This window comes from Neopelma chrysocephalum, unplaced genomic scaffold (genome assembly GCF_003984885.1).
Source record: "Neopelma chrysocephalum unplaced genomic scaffold, ASM398488v2 Primary Assembly neopelma1_141, whole genome shotgun sequence".
NCBI classification, from domain to species: Eukaryota; Metazoa; Chordata; class Aves; order Passeriformes; family Pipridae; genus Neopelma; species Neopelma chrysocephalum.
In genome coordinates this window covers 1992180-2006067 of record NW_020897803.1, presented here as the reverse complement: position 1 = coordinate 2006067, position 13888 = coordinate 1992180, and the positions used below count along the sequence as shown (strand labels likewise).

At 38.7% G+C, this 13888-nt stretch overlaps 1 protein-coding gene across 1 annotated transcript; it reads left to right on the top strand.

The window, feature by feature from the left end:
* Positions 1-2486: 2486 nt before the first annotated feature.
* BTLA (B and T lymphocyte associated) lies at positions 2487-12478 on the top strand. The gene is made up of 5 exons (XM_027699822.1): positions 2487-2556; positions 10223-10534; positions 11474-11506; positions 12163-12239; positions 12449-12478. The coding sequence occupies exons 1-5, from the start codon at positions 2487-2489 to the stop codon at positions 12476-12478; spliced, it is 522 nt and encodes a 173-aa protein (XP_027555623.1).
* The last annotated feature ends 1410 nt before the right edge of the window (positions 12479-13888 follow it).

Genomic DNA, 13888 nt, shown 5'->3' with positions numbered 1-13888 from the left:
TGTACAGCAAAACCCTGAGTAGAGTCTTAACCACCTCTGTGTTGAATGAACTGATGTCCCTGGTGATGAGAAGGTTCAGGTTCAGGCCCAGGCTCAGCCTGCACTTTAGAACCTGTTCTCTGTTCTTTGATTTAACAAAGGTTGGCTCCTCTCATTAAACTGAAATTGCTGAGGAAAAAGAGAGATGCAGAGAATCTCACAGAAAAAGGAGGGGGATTGCAAAGAAATGAAGTACCTGATCCTTAACAGGGAATTACAGTGATCACCCGTGACAGGGAAGGAGCTGGATGAGACACTGAAATATTGCTGTCAAACCTTCTTCATGTAGGGTTAAGGTAACTCTCAGCAGATGTACTGGAGCCCACTGTCAAAATGATGTCTCACTTTGTGGTTGGAGACTGATCACCTGCAAACAGGAAAAAAGCAACCCCAAACCACAGCTTTGGTCTTGTGATACTGTAAAAATAGAAAAGCTCACAGGAATGTCTCAAGGTGGTAACACAGCCCCAACAAAAAACATGAAAAACTCAGATTCTTTGCCATCTTCAGAAAAATTATGAAGAAAAAACCCTACCAAAAAAACCCAAAAAACTCAAAACAATTAAACAGATACAAACCAACAACCCCAGAGCAACCATTCTCCAGGAAGGAGATAAAGGTAGTAATGATGTATCAGCAGGGGCAGTGGAAGTCTCATTTGCCAAAGGTTTTTTACCAAAGTATAGACGAATGTCCAAGCTATTTACTATAAAAAATACAACATAAAGAATCCTTACAACCCATCTACAGTGTGCAGGACAGGGAATATGTTCCTTCCTGCCACTCTGACCCACCTCTCCTCTCCCAAAGGGAGACAACACAGAAGACTCCCACAAAATTGCCAAAAAGGGATTGCCCACCAAGAAAGTGAATCTCAAACCACCACAGAGAACAGACAAAACATTGTTTAACAAAAAAGCTTCAATCTGTAGCAATCCAGCCCAAACCACTTTGTCTAATAAAAGTACAGAGCTTAAGTACAAACTACTAATATTACAGTCCTGGCATAAGCTTTGGATAACCGGACACAGCACAGGCAGAAATGGCAGTGGCAGGAAAACCCTCCCTGAATAACCATTTTTTCTAAGTTAGACGTGGATTCACCACTAGATGTCTTCACTCTACACAAATGCAACCCGTGGTAGGAATGTTTGTCTCCAGCGGTGGCAATGCCGTGTGTGCAGTTACACTCCGTGAGTTTTCTGTCATAAATATTTGCCATTCAGGCTGGATTGTAATTTTTTAAGGCTTTTTCAGTTTCTCACGAACATCACGATGATTCTTCTGTGACCAGACCCTTCCAAAGTCAAAATTTCAGAGTTGTTCCATTATTTTCTCCAAAACATTACTTTGAAAAAAGAATCCCCATAATTTAATTTTTTTAAAGACCATAATATTCAATATTTTCTCTAGAAAAATACATTCTGGTGTTTGACTACCCTCTTGGCAAGTCTAAACTCCACCATTTTAACATAGGGTTTTATAACTGCATTATTTTCCTCTCCCTGGTTTCTTTTTGGGGTTGATATATTTGCATTATAGGCAGAAGTGATACCTTCTATGTATACAAAGTTCCTGTTCCACTTGAATTTGGTTCTAACTTCATGAAGAAACTGCATTGTCAGCAGTTTTTGGGAAGGTTCAACTAAGTGGTTCAATGTTTTAGCAATATTGGGGCAAGAGAGATACTAAGGACACACTGAAAAAGGAACCCACAAAACCAAAAAATCAAATTACTTGGTCTTCTGTTATGAGGATGCTAAAAATAACTAGTAGAAACAATAGCACAATATTACAAACAATATCAGAAATAATATTGCTTGTAATATTTAATGTTATTGTTTCCAATATCCAATATTACAAACAATATTAGAAACCATAGTACAGTAGAGTACTTTTAGTGAAGATTGCTTTAAATTAATCTAACAGAAATTAAGATATTCAGCCGTGTTTCTGACATCTACCAGCTCGTGAATGGTGAATTTGTTCAGCTTCCTAATTTGCTAATGTTGAATTAGAGTAAAACACAAGGACTGGAGGACTGAACAAGTGCCTCCCTTCTCTCTGCTATATTTGCTGGTTATAAAATTTAAACCTCACATGCAGGAGCATCTTTCAAAAAAAAAAAAAAAAGAAAAAAATAGCTGTGGTTCCTCGCACTGTGAGGGGAGAAGCAGAGAGTTCTGAGGTGATGTGAAACAATGAAGCAGTTTCAACCACACACACACAAAAACCCCCCCAAAAAAACAAAAAAAAAAAGGGCAACTGTGTAACCCGTCGTATTTTTGCAGATTTGTAGCTTCCCCACCCCTTTTCTTGGCAGCAGAACTAGTGGAGGGACTCGACTCAGACACACACCCTGGGGACACCTCATGGGATGTGAGAGACCTTTGAAACCCTCAGGAACATCTTTTTGCAATGCCCAGAGAATGAAGGTTTCTGCAGTCATGTTGATCAAAAGGATATTGCTGTACCTTCTCCTGGTCATGCTGGCTCAGAGCAGCTCTCAAGTTTACGGTAAGATGTGGCTTTATAATTTAACCTGAGTGGAGTTTTATTAAACACTGTGGGTGGGGAACAGAAAGCAAAGCAGTGCTTAGTGTACCCTGGAGATAGCATCTTGTTTTCTTACTGTATTAGAGACTCCTAATTTGACTGAAGAGGATGATAATATAATAATTGAGAAATATTCAGTGACTGTCTAGACAAGAACTCCAGCACCTGGGGACCAAATACATTTTTCACTGTGGTTGGGGCCAAAGGCTCTTCCTTCAAAGGATTTGTACCTGAAATCTGGGAATCCTACTAGCTCCGAACTAGGTCTGCTTTGCAACCAAATTATCCTCACCAGACAAGTGTCTCTGTAATTACTTTGCTTACTTATCATCCCACTTTAATTAGCATCCCACTCTCCAACTTTGAACCGCCACGGTTTTGGAACAAGAGGTTCTTCTAATTTGGACTGATGTGAAGACAACCCCATGCCCAGTATACTCCTAATACTATTTTTACTTTAGTTTCCTCAAGGAGATTATTTTGTTTCAAGTTAGTATACTCCTAATACTATTTTTGTTTTATTTTGCTCAAGGAGATTATTTTGTTTCAAGTTCTTCCTGCCTGATATCATACAGGAGCCATAAGTGTTGGCATTGAAAGGAAGGAAGTGATACAAAAAGGCTCAGAGCTGCTGCAATGGATACACTCAGCTGCTCTTCATACATTTCAAATGGATCAACTGCTAAATTGGTCGAAATAATGTGATAAAATCCTGCTAAAATGACACAAATTGAATTGGTTGTGCAAAGCTTAGGTGACACATGTGACCAGCCTTGCAAATCTACAGCGTCTTCTGACACTCCTCTTTTTTGATGAATAAAACACTTTATTAATACTAATTGGAAATGTTAAACAAGTAGTCAGGGCATCCGTGGGAAGAGAAACCCAAATATTTCACTTAAGAGACACGAGTTACCATGCCAGCTGCTTAATCAGGGTGTGATCTGAGCTCGAGTAGGCTGCTGAACTGCTTGCTTTACACTTGATTTTCAAATGACTAAACTAACATGCTTCTGAAGGGGTTGTATCTCGAACTGACAACCTCCTTCATTCCCTAAAGGAACGTATTTTCTTCTAAGAAAATTAGAAGGTTAGAAAATTAGGCACTTCATTAAGTCCCTCTGTCATTAGTCCCTCACATAATCACCTCTCTTCATTCCCTGGTAGAATTCTCTCCAATTTGGATGAACCCTCCACACTCCTCTGCCAGGTTCCAAATACTGCTTTTAAAACAGAATGGAAATTCTGTTTATTGTATCAATCTTTTTTTACACACTGTTAGGGGTTTTTGTTTGGTTTGTGTTCACATTTTATTAGGTTTTATTCTTAGATCTAAGACAGAACTACCTGGAGTCCTCCAAGAACACTAATATTTCTTTCTCTGCACCTACTACAAAAATAAAAATGATGTTCACAGGAGCATTACAGGGAGAAAAGTTTTGCAAGTCAGTCTCTACAGAACCATGATACATTTTTTAAACGTATTTACATTTTAGCCAAAGGTTTCCCCTAACTTGCTTGGGTTTTATTTGGTTAAAAATAAGCTGAAAATTGAAGCCAACTTATTTAACCTTTGTGTGTTGCAGATCTATCCAAAGTTTCCCCTACTCCAAACAGAAACAAAGTTGACCCCTCAGATTTCATAGACCAAGTCAACAACAACAACAACAATAATAATAATAACAATAATAATGTTTTCTAAATTAGAAAAAGAAAAATAAGCCTGTTTCTAATAAGTCACAAGCAGAAGGACCTCCTGCCCCCACACCCTTGTAATTTTAGTCCAGTTAGACCCTGTTTCCTTTGTAACACCAGAGAACAGGTTGTTCCTCACAAAGAGTGGTTGTTGCTCTCTGGGCTACAAACACAAAACAAATGAAGTGTTTCATCCCAGTGAAAATAATAATACTAAAACTCATTCTTGCTCCAAGAATCCCATCCAGAAACCAAGTACGTGCCCCACTGATGGTGGGCACAGCTCTCAGCCCCAGTGACACCTTGATGTCAGACCTTCTTGTGGGATACCCTGCACGTGCCACCAGAAAAGTCCCATCTTCAGGTTTCAGTCATCAAAATATAAAAGCATATTTTCTGCACTTACACAGCTTTCATCAAAGAATAATTAAAAAAAGATGCGACTCTTCATCAGCTACATCAGCAAACAGGCCAGCATTGCAAACACCAGCACTGCCAGAAAATAAAGAAGTTGTTTGCTTAATTAGTCATGTCATGGCTGTTTTCTAGAATGTAAAAATGAGGAAAAAATTTTAAAAATAATTTTATTAAAGTACTGTCAGGAGTATTTCCCTAATGTACAATTATGGAATACCCGCTTTCATTCAAAATCCTGGCAGAAGCTTTGCTTTACTTGTGCAAATTAATTCCTGGTGCAAGAGAGCCCAGCTCACTGCAGCCTCTTCAGAAACACACCCGAGGGATCTAAGAGAAAATGTGCTTTTAGTCACTGGGGATCTTACTGAGGAGTTTAACTTTGAAGCTGATATATAAAGTCTTTTACAGATTCTTTACCCCTCTTGAAAACTTCACGTTCAGAGACTCGTCATGACCACCAATGTTTGTGAGACTGAAAACTTAAAGCCTCAGTGTAAAACCCTGTAACTGGCTTCTGTAATAGTGTTACAGAAGTTGATTAAACTTATTTTAAAAAGCAATATGGAACATAATTGGCAGTGTCTCTACCACTCATTCTCTAGGATACTATAATTTATATTGTTATTTCATCCCAAATCTACACCAAAACCTATCCCTGACAAACAGCCTTTGTAGGAAATCTGTTAAATATACTTTTAAAAGTTTGCCTTAAATACTTGGTTCTATATAAAATATATCCCAAATATTTTTAGATTTAAAAGGATTTTCTCCACTGCTTTTTATCCACTTGCAGTTTATTGCCAAGGGAGGTGTGATTTGGGACAGAGCAAAGGTTAACTAGAGATTTCAGGGCATGTTCATTACCAATTCCAACACTTAAGCACTAGAAGGGAAAAAAAGATGGATTATAAGAAAAGGCTTTCTCTAGTCCAGATTTTTTGGTTATTGAAGTTCCAAATAATTGAAACTAAGAATTTCACAAAGCCTGAGAAAAATGTTTTAACTCTTATTCATTCATCCCATCTGGTGATGTTCTAGACAACATTTACCAAGGACTTTTTCCCGGCAAAAATGAAACCCTGAAGCCCAAATCATTGAGCCATCAGTCATTAATAAGTCCTTAACATTCAGCCATGAGTCAGTAACAACATACCAAAGCAATTATGATGAATGTCATGCTCCAAGAATTGTCTTCTAATAGTTAAAAAAAGAATTAAAAGGAGCTTAAAGTTTGATTGGTTTAAGCCCCTGAAAGTAAGGCCGTTTTGCAGGCTCTGAAAACACTCTCCACATTCTCACACACACTGAAATGGAAGCTGTAGCTCATGTAGTTTATTAAGAAATTCAAAAGATTGTTCTATTTGACTGTCAGGGGAAAAAAAAATAAACAAAAAAAAAAATCCCAAATAGTGGTGTTTACCTGGCAGGCACAGGCTTTTTTCCACAGGATGCACAAAGGAGAACTAAGGAAATTCAATCCAATTCCAGTAAGTTATTTTTTTTCCCTACCAAAACTGCAGCTGCACCAGAACAACAAACGCAGGACGAGTTCCTCCCACGCTGTTCCCAAAGCCCAGGGGCACATTCCATAGGCAACCTGTTGAAGGAAACAAGGATGGTGGAGTCAGGACCATTGGATGGCAGGGAATTCTGCTCTGGGAGCAGAATTTGACCAGACCTGATTATATTGGATTTAGAAAGTGAAGGGTCACCACCTGCAGACAAAGGAGCAAAACTGTGGCACATGTTTGCACAGGAATTGGGAAAACAGGAGAAACACTGTTCAAGCTCACCTGGTGGGAGACAAGCACATTTTATTTCAGGTCTCTTAAAAATATATAAGGAAAAGCAGAACAAGTAACAAAGTAATAGCAATGCCAGTGGAACTTTAAAAAAACCCAAAACAACAAAGCCAAATCAAACAAAAAAAAGAATCCACAAAAAAACCACCCCAAAACAAGCAAAAAACCCCAAACAATCCACCCCCAAACCAACCAACCAAACAAAAAAAGAACAAATTGTAACCACTTAAATCTTTTATTAGCAGTGAAACAGCTCCTTATGGTTGAATTGGAGACATACAAGCATATTTTATTTCAATCCTCTTAAAAATATACTGTGTAAGGAAATAGAACACGTAATGTCAATGCCAATGGAACCTTAATTAAAAAAAAAAGGAAAAAAACCCAAACAAAAAACCCCCACCCACACAAAACAAACAAAAAACCCCAAACCCAAACAAACAAAAACAACCACCCCCCCAACAAACAAGCAAAAATCCAAACCAAAGTACAAATTGCAACCAGCTAAATTTTTTATTAGCAGTGAAATAGCTCCTCAGGATTGAATTAGTAATAGTGCAGGAAGTTCTAAGGAAGGAATTTTCTCATGGAGATGAGAACACTTGAACTGTTTATACCTTTCACCTGGAGAGCAAGAGGGCACAAAAACTACCCTTGAAGTACATCCAGACCTCAGTAAAGCTTCTGGTCTGGAAATTTCTATATTCCCACTCAGGAATGTAGAAATTTCTGTGCCACCCCTGTTCACTGAAGTGCAAGACAATTATTTCTTTAGAGCAATATTTAATATTGATAAGACATTTTCCTTTCCGAGTACCCACAAAACTAATGTTCATTGGAATTCATGAGAAACTCAAAACTTGTTTGAAAACAGAGAAATTGGACTTTTTTGGACCTTCTATAAAAGTTTTGGCATTTATTTTTTTGGGGGGTTGAGTTTTGGTTTGTTTGTTTGTTTTTCAAGAAGAGAATTTTAAAAAAAGATAAAACTGTGGGATAAAATAATTAGATGAAGGTCCTCAGAAAACATCTTTGCTGCAGAGTTATACACATCCTTCTGGAAATACATGTTACATAGGATTATATCCAAAAGAAGGCTGCTATCAATCTTTATAGATAACTTCCTGGAGCATTATCTTCCAGGGCAATCACTGCTCAAAGAACTGAAACCTTCACTTTCTAATTTGAGCTTTTAGTTTCCATTTTCAGGCTCTTGATAACCATGTGCTGCTGTTGTGGTATGACCAAAAGAGGTCTGTCCTGCTTGCCTGAAACTTGAAATCATCTGAAATCTGCTTTCTTTTAATCGGAGACAGAAGGTTTTAAGTGAAAGAGAAGTGATCCTGCTTCATAAAAATAAAATCTTTCAGAATGGTCTTATTCAGGAAAGCAGAGAAGGGTCTGGATGTCCCCTAACACCTAAATACTGCCTTGTGAACATGTCAGAGCTGGTACTATTGCAATATACTTGACACATCATATATATTGCAACCCCCCCATACTATATATATTTAATGTATTAACACTAAATTTAACTATTTTATTCACTTTAAGTATCATGCAATATGTTAAATGTTATATTAAATATATTGCTTTTGCTACTACATCTCAATGGAGATATATATATATGTATTCATTCTTATGTCAGCATAAGCCACTCCTCAGGACCACCAATAATTCAAACTCTACAAGCTTCCACAGAAATCAGTTCCATTATTACTATTTTCATGGTTACAAAGTGTTTCAAACTATATAATCAACCTCCCCTGCTTCACTTTTAGCCCTTTATTTCTCCCCATACCTACCAGAAACATGAGAAAAAAAAGTTATTTCAATCTTCTATCTTACATGATTTTATTATGTCCTTTCCTCTTATTTCTCTTCTTTAAATGAAAAAAACCCACAAGAATTTCAAGCTTTGCTTTGAGACCTTCCTATCACAGTCCTGGTGTTAGCTGGCTTCTTTCCAGCTTGGAGAGTCCCCAAATATTGCCCTGTTCTTTCTTGAACAAGACCTAGGTAAAATTAGCAGAACACAAAGCTTTTCACACGCCCCCTGTGTATCTTCTTGATCTGAGCCTGCCTTTTTACAAATAATTTCTGTTACCTGTTCAATCTGATTTACTACTGGTAATCTATTGGCAGCTTTCTCTCTCCACTAAGTAGTGAAATAATATTTTCCTAATTTTACAATCAATATACTTGTGCTTGATGTGCTTTTTCAAGCTCATCTCATCCTCTGCCATGACTTTTCCAATGTTGCTTAGTTCTTTTATGTCCCTCCTTCATAACCAGACCTTGTTTTCTGCTTTTGGAGGTTTCTTTCTTGTGTCAGTGAAAAGCTTGCTCATGATTTGGCCCAGACAGTCTTTTCCTGCACTGCTGCAGTGCTGAGTGCTTGTACTCTTGTCACTTATTTACATCTGAGGAGTTCTTATCTCCCACATCTCCAGACTTACTGAAGAACTTTCTTTCTTTCCCAAACAAAACTATTTTTATTCTGCTGCTCTCATTCCTTCTCTTCTTAGGGCTATTGAATCAATTCTGCCTTCTACTTTCCCTTGGTTTTTATCCAGCTGTTTTTCATTAGTAAAAAGACATTGTTTGTAGCCAGGGCTCTTCTCCTGGTTAATTTTCTTGTCTCCATCCAAATTATCTGAATTTCCTCCCCTTGCCCCTTCCACAGGGACCAGTTTTAAAGTCATTCTCCAAGTTGCTTTACCTGTGTGTTTTTGCCACTCTCCTCACCCCACTTCAAACCTCATTTAAAGCTGATTAAGGGAAAGTTGGTATTCAAGGATGACTTCAGATTTGGACCCCTCAAAGCAGAAACTTCCTGGCATTCCAAGTTCTGTGGGCAGAGGAGTTTCAATATTCCACATGGCAGAAGTATATCAGAGACCACCTTTTTTGCAGTGGCTGCAAATAACAGTGAATAACCCTCTCCTTGTTATCAGGCAAGACCAGCTACATTTGACAGGGCAAAATGAGGACAATATTAAAGATACAGGTTTCAGTGCTACCTAATTTTTAAATGCCCATTTCCAAAGCCACTGTAAAAGAAGGTAGAGTGGTAGGAAGCATGTGAGTATCACGTAATTTTTGTTGCTTTGAACTAGCCAGAGAAATAAAGCATCACATGGATTTTTGATAAAAGGTCAGGACATTCAAATACCAAGTCTCAGAGTTATAATGAGTCAAACCCTTGACCTGAACCCTTAACTAAACAAAATGTAGCAAAAATTAAAAAAATAGATAAGATATATTTGCATTAAATATAATTCTGTTCAGTATTACAATTATAAAAATCTCTACCAAAAAAAAAAGCCTTTACTTCTGCAAGTTAAGAAGAATTCTGAAGTAACTAATCTCAAATCTAAAAGGAACAGGAAAGATCTGTGAGAAGGAAAAGTTGCTATGTATATCTTACATGTTTTCTTCCTAAAATATTAAATATCTAACTTGATTGAGATACAGAAAAAAAGGGAAAGTTTATATCAGAGAGAGAAAGTGCATTTTAACAACCCTGTGGAAACAAAAGCAGCAGTGGTGTTGATGTTATCTGCTCTCACCGCCCCATACAGAGATCAGATCTGCTGCAAGGAGACAAGGGAAGTCTTGAGTCATGGCAGAGACAAAACCCTGTGATTAGAGTGATGGGGAGTACACAGTAGCCTCCCACTGCTGGGATTTGTGTTATTTTTTTCTTCCAGGATCTGATGCCAGAGGTTGTTTACCCGAAATTCAAGTTCAAAGAGGCTCCCAGTACAAAGCTCATGTTGGGGGCTCTTTGTCTATAGAGTGTCCAGGTCAGTACTGCCACACAAGGCCACTCGTGCAGTGGTGCAAGATGGAAGGAGCTACATGTGTGCAGCTGGAGAAGGGCAAAGCAGGCTGGAAGTCTGACTCTGTGTTCACCCTGGAGATTTCCCCAGTCCACCAGAACGACACCGGACGGTTGCGGTGTCAAGCCAAAGTGGGCAACTTGTCCATTGAGAGCCATGAAATAAAGATCATTGTTGAAGGTGAGCCCCCTGTGTTGTGAAAGAGCCCTTTTAAACAAAAAATGCCATTTACAGCAACGCTCCTGCCTTCTGGATTATGGCTCCTCCTGACGTGTTTGACTGGGAGCACAGTTGTGCTGGTACTTGCCACTTCCTCCACGCTTTTATGCTGCCTTTTGGTAGGACAGAAACCAAAAGAAAGAACAAAATAAAGAAATAACAGGAGGATCTCAAGAGAAAGGCAAAGCTGCCAACACCAACCAGCCTATCTGATAATTAAAAAAATATCAGTTGGAACAAAAACAGCCTGGTTGTACATCCCACGGACCAGACAGGATACAAATGATCATGGAGCAGCAGTCACTGAGGCCACACAACAGTATGGAGGACAAAGCAATTCAAGTACCTTGTTGAAAATTGTCTCCTTGCAACAACCAGGGTATGATTTTGTACCCCAAGAAGTTCAAGAGTAGGAAATATTACAATAGCTTTAAATGATCTTAAAGGCAAATTAGGTCTTCTCATTGATTCAGTTGGCATTCTGAGTCTAGATATGAGGAGCCATGTCTGCCCTCCTCAGTGTTGCTCTGCAGCTCTAGAAAGTGGCCTTAGTGTCCTACTGAGCCCAGGCAGTGAGCTCTAAGGTTGTTCTGTTGCCAGTTCCTCTCCTGGTGAGTTAATGAACTTTAAAACCTTGTTTAATGCTGCAACAGAGAGAGCAACATAAAAAATTGTGGTAAACAGAGTAGAGCCCAGCTCCTGATCCACGTTTCCTTTGAAATATGTGCTAGTGATCTGTTTGAATGCCCAAGAGGTCTGAAAGATAGAACTACCCTGGTTGGCAGTGGGAGACAAACTCATCATTTCTCCTCCTCCAAAACGCCTTTCCCTTTGCTTGATGCCATTGGTGCCAAATGTCAAGTTGCTGTTTCATTTCCCTGTCCTGCTTTTATCTTTCAGAAAAGTCTGTAAACATCACAGTTTCACCAGAAAGTAAGTTCTAATTCTTATTTTCTCTTTAGGAGAAAGGAACTAATCTGTATTGCTATGACTTTCTGGTTTGTGCAGTCGAGACAATTTTTAAACTCATTGCTAAACTACAGTTGCTTTCTTCCTGCTTGAGCAAAATACAGTCTCTCAAGGGGCACGGTTTTCAAGGCTGGGACTGTCCAGAATTCAGCATAAAAGGGACAAAGCCAATTAAATTACCTCCTGGTGCTATACACTACAGTTCTAGCACACTCTTTAATATCCCAGTAATAACACATACATTCTTACACATAGAAAGTGTTAGAATCCTGCTATACCATCACTTCTAACACAGCCTGAAATATGGGTTTTACTCACAGTTGGCTATTGTTCACAAGTACAATTGCAAAAATATGTTGGAAGTTCAGAGCATTCCTCTGATTCTGAGCCTCTCTTTGCTCCTGCCATGCATTATTCATGAATCACGTTTCCCCCACACACTTTTCCTTCCAGTATCTTCATACTGGAAGATACTTCATATCTCCTGACATGCTGCACCAAGTTACAGAATGTTTGTACATTAAGAATTTAGTTGCATCAGAAAGACATAATACTAAAAAAAAAAAAAAAAAAAAAATAAAAAGCCAGTCAAATATTTTTCTATGCTAATGCAATTTTAGATACCACCAACACCTCAGAAGAGTCTCAACAATCTGGAAACTACAACATTTTGCACATTATTTATGTCTCAGCACCCGTGGGTCTATGTTGTCTGTTCATCACTGGATGCATGTTTTGGTGTCTAAAGAGGTGCCACAGTAAGTAGTTTTAAACTTAGTTTTAAACTAAGCTTTGCCTAGGATGCATTTGATTACACTCCTTTTCATAGCTTCAGGGAAGTGCATTCAAAGCTCTATGAAAATCCTCTTATAATTATGCCAAGTGATTGCTGTGATGTCCTTGTAGAGTGTGTCAGTTAAGATACTGAATCTTTAAGACTTTAATTTGCCCCATATATTGTTCCCTTACAGAAACAGAAGGATGGAAGTAAAGTCATAAAAACCTCAGACTTTACAACAGCCTTTTTTTTCTTTCTTTTTCCCAGCAAAGCAAAAGAGAACTCCACTAACACAACAGAGACAAGAGAGCCTGGTATGTTTAACTTTTCCCATCAAAACCTGACCACAACCACACACCAAGAACAAATCTTTGTGTAGTATCAAACATGGCACAGGATCAGAGGCAGAGTCAGTGACCTTCCTTGTGCCTGGATGGTTTGTCTGGAGTGAGATATCACCATGGCTGAGTTGAGGGAAAGAACTAAGGGTCTTAGACACAAAGGTACTTTACTTTAAATTCCCGTTAAAACACAATTTAGGCATCTGAATTCCTGTTAAAATACAATTTAAGCATCTAAATTCCTCTTAAAACTTATTAATTTCTAAGTGCCCTCCCAGTAACAGCTCAGGCACTTGAAGCATCTGTGTTGAGCTGGTTCAGACTGCCTGTGTAAGACAAAATACGACCCATAGAGTGAGGAAAATGACTGAAAAGAAAGACTTTAATATGGGACTAGCAGAAATTCAACAAGTTCTGCAATTAGTTCCAGAGAAATCAGATGGGAAGAAGGCAGAACACAAAAGATGCAACCAGAGCTGACAATTATCAGTCACTGGGGTGGTGCTGGTGGGGATCAGAGGGCACCAAACAGGTTGCAGAGCTCCCAAATGGCAAGTTGGAGGAAAGAAAAGACAGTATATTCTAAGTGGCTGGAAAAATGAATGACAGCAAATGACTTAGAGGAGGTGAATTTATAGAGGAATTTTGTTTTGGAGAAGGGGAAAGATTTATTTGGAAAATAGTAAGAAAGAGGATAAGAAGCAAGAGAGCAAGAAATGAGGGAATAGGAGGCAATGAGGAAAAGGGAGTGAGGGGTTTGGAGGTGAATATAAGAAAGACTTCATAAACTGCTGAGGGAAAGCCTTGAATGAGCAGCACAGAAGAGCTCTCACAAAATGCTAAATCAGTTTTGCCTTAATTTGGCATCTTGCAAGAAAACACATGAGAGTTTGGGAAGGGAAATGGAGGAAGGCAGGAGACAGAAGAGTGATTTCTAACTTTATTCCAAAGATCAGAATAAAGCCCAGTGACCAGGTGAATCCTATCCACCTCTGCTCAAATGCAGTTTAAATGGGATAAAACGACTTGGACAAAATCTTACACGCCTCTTATTTAGGAAACAAAGAGTTCTACTCTGTTGTGTTTTTTGCAGGTCAGGAGCCCAGCAGCTGCTCCACCCCCTGGTGCTGGAACAACTCAAGCTTCAGAGGAAAGCTCCTCACTTCACTGTTCCATGGCCAGCCCACTACAGGCCTGGAAGGACAACACAATTTATGACAACGATGT

Coding starts and splice junctions, on each gene's coding strand:
- BTLA (XM_027699822.1), top strand. CDS start 2,487: ATGTTGATCAAAAGGATATTGCTGTACCTTCTCCTGGTCATGCTGGCT. Junction 2,557..10,222: donor GAGCAGCTCTCAAGTTTACG/GTAAGATGTGGC, acceptor TTTTTCTTCCAG/GATCTGATGCCAGAGGTTGT. Junction 10,535..11,473: donor AATAAAGATCATTGTTGAAG/GTGAGCCCCCTG, acceptor TTTATCTTTCAG/AAAAGTCTGTAAACATCACA.